The sequence below is a fragment of the Bos javanicus genome, chromosome 11, assembly GCF_032452875.1.
Source record: "Bos javanicus breed banteng chromosome 11, ARS-OSU_banteng_1.0, whole genome shotgun sequence".
Classification (NCBI taxonomy): Eukaryota; Metazoa; Chordata; class Mammalia; order Artiodactyla; family Bovidae; genus Bos; species Bos javanicus.
The window spans coordinates 61,781,600-61,802,414 of NC_083878.1; the positions used below are offsets into that span (position 1 = coordinate 61,781,600).

At 37.3% G+C, this 20,815-nt stretch overlaps 1 protein-coding gene across 5 annotated transcripts in view; it reads right to left on the bottom strand.

Moving 5' to 3' along the window:
* WDPCP (WD repeat containing planar cell polarity effector) overlaps window positions 1-20,815 on the bottom strand; it is a 297,960-nt gene that overhangs the window by 180,327 nt on the left and 96,818 nt on the right. For all 5 annotated transcript variants that reach the window (XM_061432772.1, XM_061432769.1, XM_061432770.1 and 2 more), the window contains exons 3-6: window positions 9,403-9,450; window positions 8,516-8,560; window positions 6,884-6,954; window positions 6,539-6,598 (exon numbers count right to left, since the gene is read on the bottom strand). In XM_061432772.1, coding sequence (XP_061288756.1) covers window positions 6,539-6,598; window positions 6,884-6,954; window positions 8,516-8,560; window positions 9,403-9,450 — 224 coding nt within the window. The remainder of the gene's footprint in view (window positions 1-6,538; window positions 6,599-6,883; window positions 6,955-8,515; window positions 8,561-9,402; window positions 9,451-20,815) is intronic.

Here is a 20,815-nt window from a genome sequence, read left to right on the forward strand (position 1 = left end):
TATCCTATATATTTATCTCTTATTAAATGTTACTATTATTAATTCTCCTAGATCACATCAGATATCAGATCTATCAGTTCCTTTTCTTCCCTCCCTCCAACATCGCTATGAGAACCTTCTGTATCCTGCCCAAATTTGGACCAGCTGCTCTCTAGGCCTAAGGCACCATCATCCCAAGATTTCTCTTCACTTCTCTCCTGTGTAAGTTTCTCTATTTCCTGGATCCTAAGAATCTTGTTTCTTGGTTCATTCTGTTGCTTTAGAGAAGCATATCTTCCAATAACTTCCTGAGAAAAAAATGCATGGCAGGTAGGCAAGATTTTTTGAGCACTAACTAGCCTGAAAATGTCCTTGCTCGAATGCCAATTTGGAATTCTAGAAATAGAATTCTAGGCTAAAGGTCACTTCACTTCAGAGTTTTGATTCCACAGTCTTCTGACTCTTTGTGTTGCTACTGAGAAGTCATGTCTGATTCCCATTCTTTTGTATGTACTTTGTTTTACTCTTTTTACTGTGAAAACTTTTTGGATCTTCTCTTTAATTTTGGTTTTCTAAAATTCACAAAATATACCTTGATATTAATCTTTTTCAACCACTGGGTCCTTTCAAACTGGAAACAAACATCCTCCAGTTCTGGGAAATTTTCTTCTATCACTTTTTTTGTTTGTTTCTTCCCTTCTATTTTCTATCATGAGTAGGATATTGGACCTTCTGACCTGCTACTCTAATTTTTCTATTTTATATTGCCTACTGTTCACTCAGAGAAGGCAATGGCACCCCACTCCAGTACTCTTGCCTGGAAAATCCCATGGATGGAGGAGCCTGGTAGGCTGCAGTCCATGGGGTCGCTAAGAGTCGGGCAAGACTGAGCAATTTCACTTTCACTTTTCACTTTCATGCATTGGAGAAGGAAATGGCAACCCACTCCAGTGTTCTTGCCTGGAAAATCCCAGGGACGGCGGAGCCTGGTGGGCTGCCGTCTATGGGGTCGCACAGAGTCAGACACGACTGAAGCGACTTAGAGAAAGAGAGAGAGAGACTGTTCACTACTATGTTCTTTTGCCACTCTGTTCTGCATTATAGGGATATTTTACTAATAATTTTATCTTTCAATTCTTCTATTAGTTTTTCTATCTATGCTGTTATATTTTTCATTTGCAATAGCTCCTTTCCTTTTCCTTGAGTATTCATCTTTCAAATAGCAACCAATTCTTGTTTCAAAAATTCAAGAACTTCTCTTATTTCTCTGTGGGAATTAACTTTAATTCCCTGAATTTAGTTCTGTCTATAGAACCATAATGGAACAACTGACTGATTCAAAATTGGGAAAGAAGTACAAAAAGGCTGTACACTGTCACCTTGTTTATTTAACTTATATTTGGAGTACATCATGCGAAAGGCCGGGCTGGATGAATCACAAACTGGAATCAAGATTGCCAGGAGAAACATCAACAACCTCAGATATACAGATGATTCCACTCAAATGACAGAAAGTAAAGAGGAACTAAAAGCCTCTTAATGAGGGTGAAAGAGGAGAGTGAAACTCAACATTCAGAAAACTAAGATCATGGCATCTGGTCCCATTACTTCATGGCAAATAGATGGGGAAACAATGGAAACAGTGACAGACTTTTATTTTGGGGGGCTCCAAAATGACTGCAGATTGTGACTGCAGCCATGAAATTAAAAGACACTAGCTCCTTTGAAGCAAGGTTATGACCAACCTAGACAGCATATTAAAAAGCAGAGACAGTACTATGCCCACAAAGGTCCGTCCAGTCAAAGTTATGGTTTTTCCAGTAGTCATGTATGGATGTGAGAGTTGGACTATAAAGAAAGCTGAGTGCCGAAGAATTGATGCTTTTGAATTGTGGTGTTGGAGGAGACTCTTGAGAATCCCTTGGACTGCAAGGAGATCCAACCAGTCTATCCTAAAGGAAATCAGTCCTCAATATTCAATGGAAAGGACTGATGTTGAAGCTGAAACTCCAATACTTTGGCCACCTGATGCAAAGAACTGACTCCTTGGAAAACACCCTGATGCTGGGAAAGATTGAAGGCAGGAGGAGAAGGGGATGACAGAAGATGAGATGGTTGGATGGCATCACTGACTCAATGGACATGAGTTTGAGAAAGCTACAGGGAAGCCTGGCATGCTGGCTTGCATGCCATGGGGTCGCAAAGAGTTGGACATGACTGAGCAACTGAACTGAACTGGGAGTAATAATCTACTTTGTTAGAGAAGGATCCTCTAAGTTACAGTGAGATATAGGCCTCAGTGTTGGAGGAGGGAAGGAGCTGGGGAAGATCTCACCATTCCAGATACAGACTCTTAATCTCTGTTATTTTCAGCCTGAGCATCTTACTTCTACTCTGTGCTTAGCATCTTCAAGTCCAAAAACCCTCTAGTTTGTTGTTTTCAGAAAATAATTATCCCGTTTCATTTGCCCTTTGTACAAACCACCTCTGGTTTTCATGTTTTAGCCTACATCCCAACTGTCAGGTTAATCTCTGTGCTTTTTCTAAATTCTTACTTTTTAAAAAAAGTATTTATTTTTCATTGAAGGATAATTGCTTTACAGTATTGTGTTGATTTCTACCAAACATCAACATGTAAATTCTTACTATCTTTTTAACTTAGTATCACACAACTCAACACTCACTAACATCCTAGTGATTTTATGTATCTCTTTTCCTTGACTAGATTATGCTGAGAACTCAGCTCACACTTTATACACATTTTTATTGCCTCCCACAATGGTGGCACTAAAGTGCCTGTCAGTAAATACTGTGTGATGGGTTTTTTAATAAATAAAATGCTATTACTAATAATTGTAACTTAAACCCATGCTTTGTCAATTATTGTATTATGACAAAACCAAAATTGGTTTTCATACAAGTTGTTGAAATGAAAGATCAGGTAATGATACTATACATTCTACAACTAAGGAAGTCATGATTAAATGAGCTCCATAAGGCCACAGTTCATCTGTGAAAGGCTTGGAAAATAATTTCTACTTTTACATAGCCTGTCAAGTAATTCACTATAAGAATTTAAAAAGAAAACTATCTTTTCTTGGAATTTTAAAATTGTATCTGAAAATGTCAAATAAATACAGAAAGAAATCAGGGTAAAGATGACTATATCATACTTTTATAGTTAAATGTATATATATGATTTAAACAATTTCATCTAAAATCAATATACATGAAGCTAAATCTATCTTAATGATTATATTGCTTTTAACTACTTATGTAGTAATCTGAAAACATGAATGTGACTTAAAGAACAATTTAAGGAATTAAAAATTTCACCTCAGCAGTGTACAATAGTATTTTAATGCTGAAACTATTATTTCCTAAGAATAGTTTGGAAAATGGATTAAGAAATTCAAAGCAGGAAATTATTAAGCATTTTCTCAAAATAATTTTAAGAGACCATAAAAACAATGAGAAATATATGTGATAGCTAGTAAAACTACAACTCTAAATTATGTCTCACTTTTTATTCATTTCAAACTAGGATTAGGTACAGTCTGAAAAACCCACTTCAAAAGACAATTTCATAAAGAACGTATGTATAAGTCTAGATTTATAAACTGTTCTGAATTTACAAGTAGAAGGAATTAGTTTTTAAATGGTACAATTTATGTGTCACTGAATCAACAACATGAACTTAGCTTTGATAATAATGATAACCTATTAAAAAAAAAAAAAAAAAACATTCATCAGAGGGGAAAATCCAGGCTCAGATTGCATCTTCTGAAATTCTTTATGTTGTTGTAGATGCCTTGCTAAATCCTGAACAATTGAACCTTTTGAAGAAATAAGGATCCCTTGAAAAGAAGATAACCATGAGAAACCCTATACAGCCTAAAGTTGTCCCTTTCCTGGGGAAAAGGGGCAGGTGGGGCTAGAAGCTTTACATTGTTAAGGAGTGGCCACAGGCAGATTTAAGGAGTGGCCGCAATCAGAAACTGAAGGGTGTCCAGCTATGTTTAGCACCACGACACTGAGGAACTTTTCCCCACTTCTTTTAGAGAATATTATGTTGTGCTCAACTGCTGCCATTTTAGGGTTAAATACATGGAGAAATTATTCATAAAAATTAAAGCTCATGTTATCTTTAGAGTCACCACACTGGATAATGCACAAAAAAGGGGACCCCCTCGAGAGTCTGTAGAGATGGTTTGCTTATTTTCCAACTAACAAAAGGTTAAGGGGATCCTTCTGAAAATTTAGCTTGAGCATCAAATTTTTAATTTACTGTCCTACTAGAGATCTTTAAGAATGAGAAAACATATTTTCAGAAGACCTAGCTACTAGTCTTGTCTAGAAACTGAGGAAGTGGGTGGATAATGTTAGGAGGTCCTTCAAAGGCCCTAGAAGGAGAGGGTGGTATGATTTGAAACATATACATTACCATATGTAAAACAGATAACCAGTGTGAGTTTAATGGATGAGGCAGGGCACCCAAAGCTGGTGCTCTGTGACAATCTGAAGGGATAGGATGCGGAGGTGGGTGGGAGGGGGTTTAGGATGGAGGGGACACATATATACCTATGGCCGATTCTACTGATGTATGACAAAAACCATCACGATATTGTAAAGTAATTATCCTCCAATTAAAATAAATAAATAAATTTTAAAAAATAGGCCCTAATGATGTGGAGACTAACCTGGACTTGTGGGCAGAGTAAAGGTCAAGTTATCTTGTTGAAATATATCACACCAAAGATGTGCTGATATTAAAAGGTTTATTTAAAGAATATTGTATCAATCATTGAAAGAAATTACAAAATATGACAGAACATAAAGATAAGTTCCATTGGAAGTGTTAAAAGCAGACTCATTGGTACAGCGGCCTAAGAAATCAGTATTATCAGGTTGCTGTAAATTACGATAGTAATTTTATATATATTCTATCATGCAAATTCATTTTCTGAGTTGAATTAATTCAACGGTGAGGGATATCCCTCTTCATATTCTCCCATACAAATGTACACAAAAACCTGCTTATTAAATTAAAATACATTACCGTCTATTTAAAATGTATTGCCTACTAGGATGCTCCACTGCATATTTTAAGATGCCTGACAAGTTCCAACTTAACTGTGCAATGGTAAGGGTGGAGGCCATGAGACACACCTCTTGCTATGGGTGGTAGGCTTGCCCTCCAGTCAAAGAATTTTGAACCAGCTTTTAAAGTGAGTAACGACATTGAGAAGTACAATTTGAGTTGTACTAAGTTTACAACTTTCTGGTACATATTTTGTATTCAAGTTTTAAAGTTTGATTAAAACTTTTATGAAAACAAATTATGAATTTTTAAATAATTTCATCCTTTTCAACCATATCCTAAGTTTATTTTAAGAAGTATTATGGTTCTAAAATATTAATTCAGCTTTGTAAACAGTCTCTGGAAAGTAGTAATTGTGATGGTTGAGGAGGTAACTAAAGTCACTTTTGTGAGTAAAAGGAGACTAGTTTAAACAAAAAATGAGGAAACATTAGAGTCCACTAAAATAAGAGTCTATACTCACTTAAATAGTAGATTAAGGTAAGTTTGTAATTACTACAAATTCAATGTTGTAGATTTATGGATAGAGCCACAGGTCTAAACTTCAAACAAGAGTAGTCAGACCTAAAATATATAAATCACATTGTAAACAAGTAAGAATTTGAGTTGATACAGGATATTTAATTGCATAAAATAGCTATAATTATGAGTAGTACTGATGTAACTTCAACTACATGTATGCGTAGAATATGACTAATGACTTTTTATCATAAGCAAGTAACATTTTTCCAGCAGATAGTATTTTTTAAGCCTATTGACACAGCTGAGACATTTGTCCATTATTTTGTGATCAATGGACAAGTGATTATTAGGTCCTGAATCTAGACCCATTTCACATGTACCTCACCTTGTCCAGGCTCTAATAGTGCTATCCCAAAGAACATTACATGGTGGAAATGCTCTGTAGTTATACCATCTACATGATAATACGTGGTGACTGAGCACTTCAAATGTGGGTAGTGCAACTGAGGAACTGCATTTTTAATTTTAACTAGTTTAAATTTACATTTAAATAGCCACAGGTGACTACTGGCTATCATATTAAACAGTGCAGCTTAGAGGATTCGAAAAGTAACAGCAAATGTCTTACCTTAGGTCTAATGCTAGTCTGCTTGTCAGTTTCCATAAGCATGCTGTGCACAAATGCTTACAAGAGTGGTCAAAAAACTTTTTGTCCCACGGTGTCACCTTCATTCAAAAATATGACTAAATCTGTGACAAAAAATACCATCTGAAAAGATGGTTATTCGTGCTTATAGTGTCAGTACAACTATACTCATTAATGAGGCAGCCTGAGTCAATCAAATGTTAGTTCTAGAATGACTAGAATTCAAACTATGAAATACCTGCTCCTGAAAAGTTTATGTCCATTACCTATCATAACACAAGAATACCAATTACTGCATAGCTTTCAGCTCCACTGGTTAAACACTGCGAAAGCATGTCAAGCCTTTTTACCTGACAGACATATTTGTTCTTCCATTTGCTCTGCACACACTGACTGTTTTGCATCAGCTCCTGAAGAAAACAGAAAAAGGGAGACTGCAGTTGGCTATACACCTTGTCGTTATCAGTTAAAGTGCTTCTGATTCGCAAGCAAAAAAAAAAAAAAAAATATATATATATATATATCTCTATCTCTCAGCATGCCACACAAAGATGCAACTGTTTTGGAACTCCTCACTGGACAAAAGCAACACTATCATCACCAGGAGAGTTGATCCTTTATGAAAATTAAAGCTGTTGAAAGATGTTTTAAAACAGATTTGTTCGTTGCCATTTTTGAAACTTTTGGAAAGATACCTCCAACTCCTTGAGTGAGTCCCGAAGTTTTTCTGGGCGTCTGTTTTTGAGCGTCCATGGAAAATCTCGTGCTGGAAAACAAAACATGTACTACAGTTGGCTGAACACGATTTAAAAAGGAAACTCTGCTGAGCAGTGTGCCTTAGGAAGATTAAAATAAAACACCTCCTTAATTGAAAGGAAGTAGCCTTCATTTCCATCATCAAATGACAGTCTTTTGAAAGGCTCTGTCATAGAAACAGGATTTTTACCACAAAAAAATCTCCATGATCATAATTTTATGACGACAACTAACAATGCTCAGAGAATCTCTGGGAAGGTTTCTGAAGCTTGTGAGCCTAGTACTTAACAGTTAATGACCCACTCTTTACCACAGAAGCAAATTTATTTTCATTTAAATAATTTAAAACTCAATACAAAAGAAATTCTAAACTCTTCAAATAATCTATCAGATCTGAAAACTCGAGTAAATGAATATAGTGAGGAAAGAAATAAAATATTAAAAATAATACACAGAAAATGAATTTAAAATTAAGCATCACACATTAAGGATAAAATTGAGGGAAATCTAAATTTTAATAAGTTAGACACTAACTTATTTTATATAGACTCTTTTCTATATAAAATAACTCTTTCTAAAAGCTACACCACAATTCAATAATGATAAGCCTTTGCTTTGTTTTAAAAGTCAATGTTATTTAGTAGAATCTCAATGATAGCCTAAAACAAACTAAAACGTTCTATTTAAAAGAATTAAAAAATAATAAATTCATTAGTGATATGACACCTATTTCATCACAAATGAATTCATCTCTGAATTTTCCTAAACAATTTTAAATGTGTGCACATGTGCTTTATGTGCATATATATGTAGTATAAAATATATACAGACATCAAAATTTTTATAGGAGAATGCTGTTTCATTTAAGCAAATTAATGACTTCTATAAACATAATTTACAATGTGCAGAGCATATGTAAAAAGTTCCAAATCTCTGCCACAGGTACTAATACAGTATTTTTAAAAACTAAATGTTAGCTTGACCATTTAAAGTGAGAACAAGTACAATATTTAGGCCCGCTTATATTCTAAATAAAACAGTCATATTTTAGCCATATTATACTGTAGCCATATTACATATATAACATGTTTATATATTTGAAATTAGTAAAGACTAGAGAGAATAAAATGTCAATACTGATAATTACAAATCTTATTTTCTTACAATGGTTAAAACAAAATAATAATTTAGGTATAATATGGATCATAAAATGTTAACAGAACCATGGTACACTTAGTTTAAGTATATTAAATAAGATAAATGCAGTTCATTAATAAATACATAAGCATATATCTTATGCATAAGCATATATCATAAGCTTATGCTGTTTACATAAGCACATATCTCACCAAAAGTTGAGAGAGATTTCAATGGTCTAAATCAGAAATGTCTAATAGTATAATTCTTACTCATATGTTTATGCACCTGAACAATAGAAATTTATAAGAAATATGGAAGGATAACATTTCCTATTTGTACAGACAGCTTAAAATATGTTTTAAGACACAATCTTCAGGGATATTAAAATTCCAGTTTTATAATAATTCCAAAAAAATATAAAGTAAACTTACATTCTGCCAGCCTCTGCTTTTCTTCTAAGTTACCATGATCTGTTGCTGATTTTGCAGCAGATGAGAGGTTAGAAAAAAAGATTAAAAAGTGGAAATTATTTTTATTATACTTAATTTTATATGTGCATATGCACATTACTGAGATTAATAAATTACGCAAAACTTTTTAAAAGGCAGTTGGAAAATGCCATAATTTGGATGTTTTCATTTCATGGAAGATTTCCTAAATTTGAAGTGAAAAGGCTTACACAACACAACGGGTGGGCCAATATCCTGAGGTTGCAATCTCATCAGATAGGGAAGGGAACTGCAACTGAGCCCAGAACAGAAGCTACTTCAGTCTGTCATCAGAACCATGAAGTCAGCCTATTAACTACCAAGCTAAGCACAGGGGATGCCCACAGAGACCGAACAGGAAGGAACTCTAGCTGGGAAGACCTCTTGGCCCATCAAGAAACTTCTGGGATTAACAGGATTAATCAGATAAAGAAAATTGATCATTCACTCAGAAATGCCTATTCCAGATATCAGGTGAGGACCCGGGAGCCCAGCATCAGTAGGACCCATGCATTAACAATGCCCTCTACTGGGACAGTGATAAAAAAATGAGAACATACTGTCCAGTTATCCGTTTAATCAGAAGTAAAATGAAAATTTTCATGTTCTGCTACTTTATTCAATACTAGTTTTGAATTTATTCTGCTACTAGTTCAATACTGCTTTATTTATATAAAACATATTAACTTTAGCATTTTTCTAAAGAATTGGAGTAAACATTCTTGAAATTCTAGAATTTAAAGTGCATAAAAACAGAGTTTTTAAGTCAGTATTTTATAATTTAGAATAGTAAGTTTATAAAAATTAGTTTAATAGAACAGATACTTTACCTGATGGCTCTTTCTTGTCATAATACTGGTAGATCCCAATGTCTCTATCTATAGAAAGGAAGAAATAACATTAGATTATAGTAAAAAGTTATGGAGAATGAGAAGCCAACCCATACTATAAGGCAGGGTTGGAGGTGGATAAGGAGGAGGACAGAAACAACCTGTATGTTACTGGAAATAAAATACTTTGAAATTGTCCAGACATGGGTTCGTCTCTTCTAGGGATATGAACGAAATGCAAGTTTATCAGTCCACTTAGAAGAGAAATATACAACACTAGAATGGCATGAGGAAAGGAAGGGTAAAGAAGTGATATCAAGGATGACCAACTTTTTTCTCTCAGGCTTCCTCTGATATTTTTCACAGGGCATTACCAAAAGGAACTACCACTAAACAATACCAAATGAAAGTGGCTAGAAGAATTCTGAGCTGTGTTTTTTTTTTTTTTCTCTGACTTAACTTGAATCCAGAAGAGTATTTGGGGGAAATCTGCAGAAAAGGAAGGGTTAAAGGAAGGTATGGATAAATTATCTGAAGCTTGTTTAGACTCAAAAACCCTTCAGAACCCATTCAAGTTCGGATGCTCTGCTGGGGTTACAAAAGCCAAGATAGGTTTCCTAGATGCTGAGAGAGATTTAACCATGGAATCTGTCCTTGTAGTTGATTTACAGGAGAATAAAATAACTGTCCATTTTCTTCCTATCTGTGAACTCTGAAATACTTCTTTCTTTGAGGTAACATTTGCTTCCTTCCGTGCAAAATAATTCAAGTTACTAACAAAAGGATACAGCTATTTCTAAAGTGGAAGCAGTACAGGCTGCCCCCTAGTGACTGACTGCTCTGAACTTTCTCAAACTGAAGGATAAAACTTCCCCCCAAAAGCTATAATTAACTTCTCCAATATAGTTTTTTCAAAATAGTCAATCGTGTATACTTACTGAAGTTCCATTTTTTTCATTATGTCACTAATTGAGACATATAATTTAAAGAGTTCAGTTTATTTCTGTTTTTTATATTGACAGTATCTAATAAGAAGTGCCAGGGAAAGGTCATGAGTCAGGCTCCTAAGATACTAATATTTTATTTCTTGACCTAGGTGAGGATTTTATGGGTATGTTCACTTTTTGATAGTTCAAAACATATCTTTGTAATCTTTACACTTTTCAATATACATATAATACTTTAATAAAGTGAGTGAAAATCACTCAGTTGTGTTCATCTCTTTGTGACCCCATGGACTATACAGTACATGGAATTCTCCAGGCCAGAATACTGGAGTGGGTAGCCTTTTCATTCTTCAAGGGATCTTCCCAACCCAGGGATTGAACCCAGGTCTCCCCTACTCCACGAGTATTCTTTTACCAGCTGAGCCACCAGGGAAGCCCAAGAATGTTGGAGTAGGTAGCGTATCCCTTCTCCAGGGGATCTTCCCAAACCAGGAATAATAAAAAGATTCTTAAAAAAGAAATCTAAGAACCATATGCATTACTGTACACAGGCAATATCCTCCAATATTCCATCATTTCATGCATCCATATATTACAACTCTAGAATAGAACTATGAAAACAACAAGTGGCCGTGAATTCTGTGCACAAGTCTGAACTACTGCATTTAGACCAGAGTATGGCTCTTAAAATTGGAGAGGGAAATAGCAACCCACTCCAGTATTCTTGCCTGGAGAACCCCAAGGATGGAGGAGCTTGGAGGGCTGCCATCTGTGGGGTTGTACAGAGTTAGACACGACTGATGAGACTTAGCATGGCTCTTAAAAGCAGGACAAGATGCGGATACGGAGAGTGAGTCTGACATGGTATGTCAGAGCCCTCGCAGGGTGAGAGGGACATTCATAGGAGCAATGGCCTTGTGTTGGCTGTCAGAGGCTGAATAAAGCATGGAGGATATCCACATACACGGGGAGCCCAACAAAGGGTATCAGAACCTACAGAGATATCCATGCAGGGAAGAGAGTTGCCAAAGAGATAGAAGACTGTCTGCATACAGGGTGATTTTAAAAAAATAAAGATACGGAAGCCCCAGCTCTCCCACTGTGTGAGAAGTACAAATATAAAAAAGAGAGAACATTAGAATGAACCCTGTGGTGATAGATTAGAATTTAAGGTACTGGTGTGAACTCACGGTTTTCATTATACAGAGGTACAGTTATGAATGTGGATGCAAGTAAGTGTGTATGCATACATACATACATACCCTAAGCTCTGGCCTCTGACAGTGCCTGGAAGCAACGATACTCCAAGAGCAATGAGTGTACCTGAAGCACACCTTGGCTTCTAGAAACCATTCTCCTCTAAAAGGAACCAAGCTCCTTAGAGAACTGGCTAATTCTAGCACTGAGGAAGGGAAGGTATCAATATAATAACAGTCTGATAGATCAGATCTGTTGTGCCAGAAAGAATAGAAATGCCCAAGTATTGATAGGGATGTGGCACAATGATAAGTCAGCTTGCAAGGTGTCCCACTGACCACTCAGGGACAACTTAAACATCAGAATAAATAATGGTACTAAAGGATTAAAATCATTGAATAAAATGGTACCTGAGCCCATAGGGACAAATTAAGTTAAAAATATATTTAGGGACTTCCCCGGCAGTCCAGTGGTTAACACTCTGTGCTTCCAGTACAAGGGGAACAGTTTCAACCCCTGCTCAGGGAACTAAGAGCCCACACGGCAAAAAAAATAAAAGATCATCACAGATCACTCATGTTTTTAAAAAATACATACACCTATTAAAAATATATTTAAAGTTTAATGAAGAATAAGATATCCACATATTTTCAAGGTAACACCTTGCAAAATATTAATTCTAAAGGAGAAAGTAACTTTGCAGTGGAGCAGCCTAGCAGACACCACCTTAACCAAGTGATCATGAACACCATCAGTAAAGACATGGATTGAAATTGTGCACTGCATGTTAGGATGCATTGAGAATACAGCATTATTCTTCTGTATACTTCCCACCAAACAAGCATAATCTGAACCTACTTATGAGGAAACTTCAAATGTATCTAAATTTAGGGATATACTACAAAGTAAGTGGTATAAAATCTTCCTAAGTGTTGAAGTCACAGAAGTTAAAAAATAAATTTTTATTGTCTCGTACACAGGGTTATTGTTACCATCTTTCTAAATTCCATATATACGCGTTATTATACTGTATTTATGTTTTTCCTTCTGGCTTACTTCACGCTGTATAATAGGCTCCAGTTTCATCCACCTCATTAGAAGTGATTCAAATGTTTTCTTTTTAATGGCTGAGTAATACTCCATTGTGTATATGTACCATAGCTTTCTTATCCATTCATCTGCTGATGGACATCTAGGTGTATAGAACAGTCTTATGGACTCTATGGGAGAGGGAGAGGGTGGGAAGACTTGGGAGAATGGCATTGAAACATGTAAAATATCATGTATGAAACGAGATGCCAGTCCAGGTTCGATGCACGATACTGGATGCTTGGGACTAGTGCACTGGGACGACCCAGAGGGATGGTATGGGGAGGGAGGAGGGAGGAGGGAGGAGGGTTCAGGATGGGGAACACATGTATACCTGTGGCGGATTCATTTTGATATTTGGCAAAACTAATACAATTATGTAAAGTTTAAAAATAAAATAAAATTTTTTTAAAAAAAGGAAAAAAATAATAATAAAAAAATAATAAATAAATAAATTTTTAAAAATTAAAAAGCTGAAGGATTTCTTCCAGAATTAGAGACTAAAGAGACATGATAACTAAATGTAACATAATTCTGAACAACAACCATTTGCTATAAAAAGGATAGTTGGGGCTTCCCTGGTGACTCAATGGTGAAGAATCTGCCTACCAATGCAGGAGACATGGGTTTTATTCCTGATTCAGGAACCAACATGTCATTGAGCGACTAAGCCCATGTGCCACAACTACTGAGCCTGTGTTCTAGAGCCTGGAGCCACAACTGCTAAGCCCACGTGCCACAACTACTGAAGCCCATGTGCCCTAGAGTCTGTGCTCTGCAACGAAAGAAGCCACAACAATGAGAAGCTGCACAGTGCAGCTATACAACAGCCCTCTCTTGTCACAACTAGAGAAAGGCCACAAGGCAATGAAGATCCTGCACAGCCAAAAAATAAATTAATTTTTTAAAAAAGGACAATGGGTGAAACTCTTTGCGTGTTAGATGGTAGTACTATTATTACCATTAATTTCTTGATTCTGATGGTTATATATGTGACACTGGACTACACCTTTTCTTTAGGAAACACACACGAAAGTATTTGGGAGTGGTGAGGCATCAGGTTGGTAACTTACTCTCAAATGGTTCAAGAAAAAAAATTCTCTATACTAGCAACTTTCCAATAAAACTTTGTGATTATTTCAGATTATTTAGAATAACATTTATCAAAAAGGTAATGAATAACAAATGTTGGTGAGGGATGTGGAGAACAGGGGACACTTCAGCACTGCTGGTGGAAATGTAAATCGGTGCATTCACTATGGAAAACAGTATGCAGGATTCTCAAAAATTTTAAAGTAGAACTATCATGTGATCCTGCAACTTCCCCTCTGGGTATTTATCCAAGGAACATAAAAACACTAATTCAAAAAGATATAGGTACCATTATATCATGATCATTGCAGCATTATCTACAATAGTCAAGATCTAGGTACCCATCAATGAATGAATGGATAAAGAAGATGCGGTATATATTCAGAATGGAATTAAGCCATCAAAAGAATGAAATCCTACCATTTGTGACAACTTGAATGGACCTTGAGGGCATTATGCTAAGTTAAACAAGTCAGAGAGAGACAAATGCCGTAGAACTCCACTTACATGCAGAATCTTAAAAAAATAAAATAAATAAACCACAAGCTCACAGACACAGGGAACAGATTGGTTGCCAAAGTCAGGAGGGTGAAGGGGAGGGTAGATGAAATGGATGAAGGGGATCAAAGGCACAAACTTCAGTTATAAAATAAACAAGTCATGGGGATATCATGTACAGCATGGTGACTCCAGTTAATAACGATCTATTGCATATTTGAAAATTGCCAAGAGATAAATATTAAAAGTCTTTATCACAGGAAAAACTATGTATGGTGGTGGATATTAACCAGACTTACCAAATCATTATGCTGTATGCTGGAAACTAACTTAATGTTATAACTCAATTATACCTCAATTCAAAAACTACTTTAAATGTTAAACATAATGAGAATATGTAAGAGTGTTACGAACTTAGTCTCAAAGGCAGTGAAGGCTTCTCTAGGTGACTTAGTAAAGCTGAGCCCTAAAGAGGTAGGATTGCACATGGGTTCAGAAAGAATGTTCCCGGGAAGGAGAACAGAGAAGCCCTGCTGAAGACCCAGGTGGGGCAGATCTTACTGCCTCCTGGGACCTGTGTGCACCACTGTCTCTGGTCATAGCGTTCATTTCCTTTTTTTCTATCATTCTTATGCCGATGTCAATATAATTTGGCTTCTTGATTACAGAAGTAATGTGTTCACTGTATAAAATCTAGAAAAGAAAAAGTTTAATTTCCTGTATTTCCTGAAATACTGTGTTTTTCATAACACTGTGTTTTTCTCTTGAGTTTTTTCTGAATGCATTTGTTGCTGTTGTTCAGTGGCTCAGTGTCCGACTCTTTCCAACCCCATGAACTGCAGCACGCCAGGCTTCCCTGTCTTCTCTTATCTCCTGGAGTTTTCTGAATGTGTGTATTTATTACTAAATAAAAGTTATGCCAAAGAATTGATGCTTTCAAATTGCTGTGCTGGAGGACTCTTGAGAGTCCCTTGGACAGCAATGAGATCAAACCAGTCAATCCTAAAGGAAATCAGTCCTGAATATTCATTTGAAAGACCAATGCTGAAGCTGAAGCTCCAATACTTTGGCCACCTGATGTGAAGAGCCAACTCAATGGAAAATACCCTGGGAAATGGGAAAGACTGAGTGCAGCAGAAGGGGGTGACAGAAGATGAGTGGTTGGATGGCATCACCGACTCAATGGACATGAATTTGAGCAAACTCCTGGAGACAGTGAAGGACAGAGAAGCCTGGCATGCTGAAGTCCATTGGGTTGCAAAGAGTTGAACAGCACTTAGCAACTGAATAACAATAACAATTTCTGAAGACACAGCAATATTAAAATTAAGCCAATTGATAACCCTACAGAGGTCTCTAAGTGTCCAAGTGAAAGGAAGAATTGCACTTTAAATCACTTTAAATCAAAAATTAGAAATGATTAAGCTTACTGAGGAATGTGAGAGACCCATAAGCTTACTGACTGCAATGTGGGAGACCCAGGTTCAATCCCTGGGTTGGGAGGATCCCCTGGAGAAGAGCATGGCAAACTACTCCAGTTTTCTGGCCTGGAGAATTCCATGGACATAGGAGTCTGGTGTGCTACAGTCCATGGGGTCAGTTGGACATGACTAACATATACACTGAAGAATGCATGTTCAAAGTCAAGAGAGGCTGAGAGCTAGGCCTCCTGAGTCAAACAGATCAGTTGTGACTGTACAGGAAAGGTTCTTAAAGGAAAAAGTGTTTCTCCACTGAACATACAAATGATAAGAAACAACTTTATTGGTGATAATGGAGAAAGAGTTGGCGACCTGGACAGATCAGCCACAACATTCCATAAGCCAAAGCCTAATGCAAAACAAGGTCCTAACTCTTCAATTTTATGAAGACTAAAAGAGGTAAAGAAGCTGCAGAAGAAATGTCTAAAGCTAACAGAGGTTGGTTTACAATGTTTAAGGAAAGAAACCATATTCTGAACATAAAAATACAAGGGGAAGTAACAAGTGTAGATGTAGAACCTGCATCAAGTGATCTAGAAGATCTAGCTAAAACAATTAATGAAGTGCTTGTGCTCAGATGCTCAGTTGGGTCCAACTCATTTACAGCCCCATGGACTGTAGCCTGCCAGGCTCCTTCATCCATGGAATTTCCCAGGCAAGAATACTGGGGTCAACTGCTATTTCCTCCTCCAAGGGATCTTCCTAATGCAGGGATCGAAGCTGCATCTCCTGCATTTCCTGCATTGGCAGGGGGATTCTTTATCACTGAGCCACCTGGTAAGTCCCAATTAATGAAGGTGGCTACAATAAACAACAAATTTTCAATGTAGATAAAAGACCTTCTATTGAAAGCAGATGCCATCTAGAAATTACATAGTTAGAGAGGAAAAGTCAATGACTGTTTTCAAAGTTTTGAAGGACAGGTTGACTCTCTTGTTAGGGGCTAATGCAGCTGGTGACTTCAAGTAGAAGCCAGTGCACAACCAATCCTAGGGCCCTTAAGATTCTGCTAAATCTACTCTGCCTGTGCTCTATAAATGGGACCACAAAGCCTGGATGACAGCACTTCTGTTGACAACATGGCTTACTGAATAATTTAAGCCTATCATTGCGACCTACAGCTCAGAAACCAAGATTGCTTTCAAAATATTACTGTGCATTGACAATTCATATGGTCACTCAAGAACACTGACAGAAGATGTACAATTAATGTTGTTTTTATGATTGCTAGAACAACACTCATTCTGTAGTCCAAGGATCAAGGAGTAATTTTGACATTCAAGTCTTATGGTTTACAAAAAACAATTCTTAAGGCTATAGCTGCTAGATCTGGGCAAAACCAACTGAAAACCTTCTGGAATTCCCTGGTGGCCCAACAGTTAGACTCATCACTTTCACTGCTGGGGCCTGGTTTCAATCTCTGGTCCAGGAAATAAGATCCTGTAAGCCATGTGGCATGGCAAAAAAAAAAAAAAAGGAAAGAAAGAAACCTTTCTGGAATGGATTCATCATTCTAGTTGTTCAGTTGTAAAGCTATGTCCAACTTTGCAACTCCATTTTGGGTGCCATTAAGAATATTCATATTTCATGGGAAGAGGTAAAAATATCAACATTAACACGGGTTTGGAAAAAGTTGATTCCAACCCTCATGGACAACATTGAAGAGGTCAAGACTTCAGTGGAGGTAGTAACAAGGTGAAAATAGCAAGAGAACTAGAATTAGAAGTGGAGTCTGAAGATGAGACTGAATTTCACTGCAATCTCATGAGAATACTTTAACATTTAAGGAGATGCTTCTTATGTATGATTAAAGAAAGTGGTTTCTTGAGATGAAATAAGCCTAGTATGGATGCTATGAAGATTACTGAAATGACAACAAGGGATTTAGAATATTATGTAAACTTAGTTTATAAAACAGCAGCAGGATTCGAGAGGACTGACTGCAGTTTTGAAAGTTTTACTTCAGTTAAAAATGCTAACAAACAACATTGCAAGCTACAGAGAAGTCATTTGTGAAAAGTCCATCGATGTGGTGAACTTCACTGTCATCTTATTTTAAGAAATTACCATAGGCTCTCTAACCTTCAGCAACCAAAACTTATCAACATTGAGGCAGGGACCTTCACCAGCTAAAAGATTAAGACTTGCTTAAAGTTCCTATGATGTTCAGCATTTTTAGCAATAAAATACTTTTTAATTAAGGTATATACAGTGTTTTTAAAGACATAATGTTACTGCACATTAAATAGATGCTTATTGTTGTTATTGTTGTTCTGCTGCTAAGTCATATCCAACTCTTTGCAACCCCATAGACTGCAGCACGCCAGACTTCCCTGGCCTTCACTATCTCTAAGAGTTTGCTCCAACTCGTGTCCATTGAGTTGATGATGCTGTCTAACCACCCTGTCCTCTGCCACCCTCTTTTCCTTTTATCTTCAACTTTTCCCAGCATCAGGGTCTTTTTCAATGAGTCAGTTCTTCACATCAGGTGGCCAAAGTACTAGAGCTAGCTTCAGCATCAATCCTTCCAATGAGTATTCAGGGTTGATTTCTTATAGGATTGACTGCTTTGATCTCTGCACTGTATAAGGGACTCTCAAGAGTCTTCTCCAACACCACAGTTCAAAAGCAACAAGTCTTCAGCACTCAGCCTTCTTTCTGATCCAACTCTCACATCCATACATGACTACTGGAAAACCATAGCTTTGACCACACGGATCTTTGTCAGCAAAGGGATGTCTCTGCTTTTTAATATGCTATCTAGGTTTGTCATAACTTTTCTTCCAAAGAGCAATAACCTTTTAATTTCATGGCTGTGGTCACCATTTCCAGTGATTCTGGAGCCCAAGAAAACAAAATCTGTCACTGTTTCCATTGTTTCCCCATCTACTTGCCATGAAGTGACAGGACATGATGCCACGATCTTAGTTTTTTGAATGTTGAGTTTTGTTTGTTTGTTTTTAATTCTTTTTTTAACTTTACAATATTGTATTGGTTTTGCATGAATCTGCCACAGGTATACACGTGTTCCCCATCCTGAACCCTCCTTCCTCCTCCCTCCCTGTACCATCCCTCTGAGTTTTAAGGCAGCTTTTTTACTCTCCTCTTTCATCTTCATCAAGAGGATCTTTAAGCTTTCTGCCATTAGGTTGGTGTCATCTACATATCTGAGGTTATTGATATTTCTCCCGGCAATCTTGATTTCAGCTTGAGCTTCATTCAGCCTGGCATTTGCATGATGTGTTCTACACAGAAGTTAAATAAGCAAGGTGACAACATACAGCCTTGACATAGCTCTGAAGTTTTTGCTGTATTTTTCTGATTGGAACTTACCCTCTGTCTCATTTTGCCTAAGTCTCTGTGTTTACGTCTATATATTAAGTAAATCAGTTATCTCTCCCAGTCTTGAAGGAATGGCCTTCATAAGAAATGTCCTGTGACGTCTCTGGCAGTCCAGTGGCTGACTCCACACCTCCACTGCAGTTCAGTTCAGTTCAGTCGCTCAGTCGTGTCCGACTCTTTGCGACCCCATGAATCACAGCACGCCAGGCCTCCCTGTCCATCACCAACTCCCGGAGTTCACTCAGACTCATGTCCATCGAGTCAGTGATGCCATCCAGCCATCTCATCCTCTGTCATCTCCTTCTCCTCCTGCCCCCAATCCCTCCCAGCATCAGAGTCTTTTACAATGAGTCAACTCTTCGCATCCGGTGGCCAAAGTACTGGAGTTTCAGCTTCAGCATCATTCCTTCCAAAGAAATCCCAGGGCTGATCTCCTTCAGAATGGACTGGTTGGATCTCCTTGCAGTCCAAGAGGGCAAGAGTTAACCACTGGTTGGGGAACTCTATCCTGCATGCTGTAGTCCTGCATGCAGACATTTTTTCTTGTCTTCAGCCAGTATCTCAGTTCCCAGGGAGTGTCCCAGTTGGTTCCTGAGTCTCTGGCAGATGCTTTAAGATGAGTAACTGGGTCCCCTTTACCTACAGTCCATATGTTTCTCAATCTTGTGTTTTGTGTTAATTTTCAGATCAACTGAGTTTTCATGCACACCCTTCAGGAGTGGGTTTTCTGTTCCCTGCAGTTTTATAATTTTCCTGGATATATTTCCCATTGGTTTTCAAAGTCAGGTATTTTAGGGGCTTGTCTCTCCTGCGTAGGATCTAGGGGTTGGGATGGCTGACGTGGAACCTGAATCCCTCACAACTGAGAGAGAAGATCGTACCTTTGATATCTCTTCCAGTTGTGGATTGCGGTGGCTGGGGTGTGGTTTTTCCCCTTGGCAATACTGTTTGTCTCTCCTACCCATCTCAGTGCTGTCCTTTTACCTTTTGTTGTGGAGGCTCTATTCATCCATGTTCCATATGTACTTAATTAAATTTTGTTGTGCCTATGGGAAGAGGTGAGTTCAGGCTCTTCCTATGCTAGTATTTTGAACCCTCTCCCAAGAACACTACCTTTAAACTTGCTGTGTGCCCTTTACTATTTCACTTCCACTCCCTTCCTTGTCAGAGCTATACTGTGTTTATAATCTAGTGTTCTTTATAGTTCTTCCACATATACTTGTCTCCTGAAACAATACATTATTTAATTTAGCCACTGTTTTTAAACTTTAAGTGCAAACATACTGTATGTATGCTGCAGCTTACTTTTTAAACTTTTTCCCTATAACATATTCCTGACATTCATCTACGTTGTTGCATACAGTTTCAATTCATTCACTTTCTCTGTTGCATAAATATATTTATCCATTCTCCTGCTGATTGAAATTTGGATGGTTTCTAGTTAAGGATGAATACTATTAAGAATTTTTTTGTACATGTTTCCTGGTGCACTCAAGTTATCAAGGCTTTCACTATGGTATATATCTAGGAGTTGAATTACTGGTCAGTAGGCAAAATACTTCGCCTACTGTATGAAACTCCAGTACTTTAGCCACCTGATGTGAAGTGCCAACTCATTAGGAGAGACCCTGATGCTGAGAAAGATTGAAGGCAGGAGGAGAAGGAGACGACAGAGGACGAGACGGTTGGATGGCATCACTGTCTCAATGGACGTGAGTTTGAGCAAGCTCTGAGAGATGGTGAAGGACAGGGAAGCCTGGTAAGCTG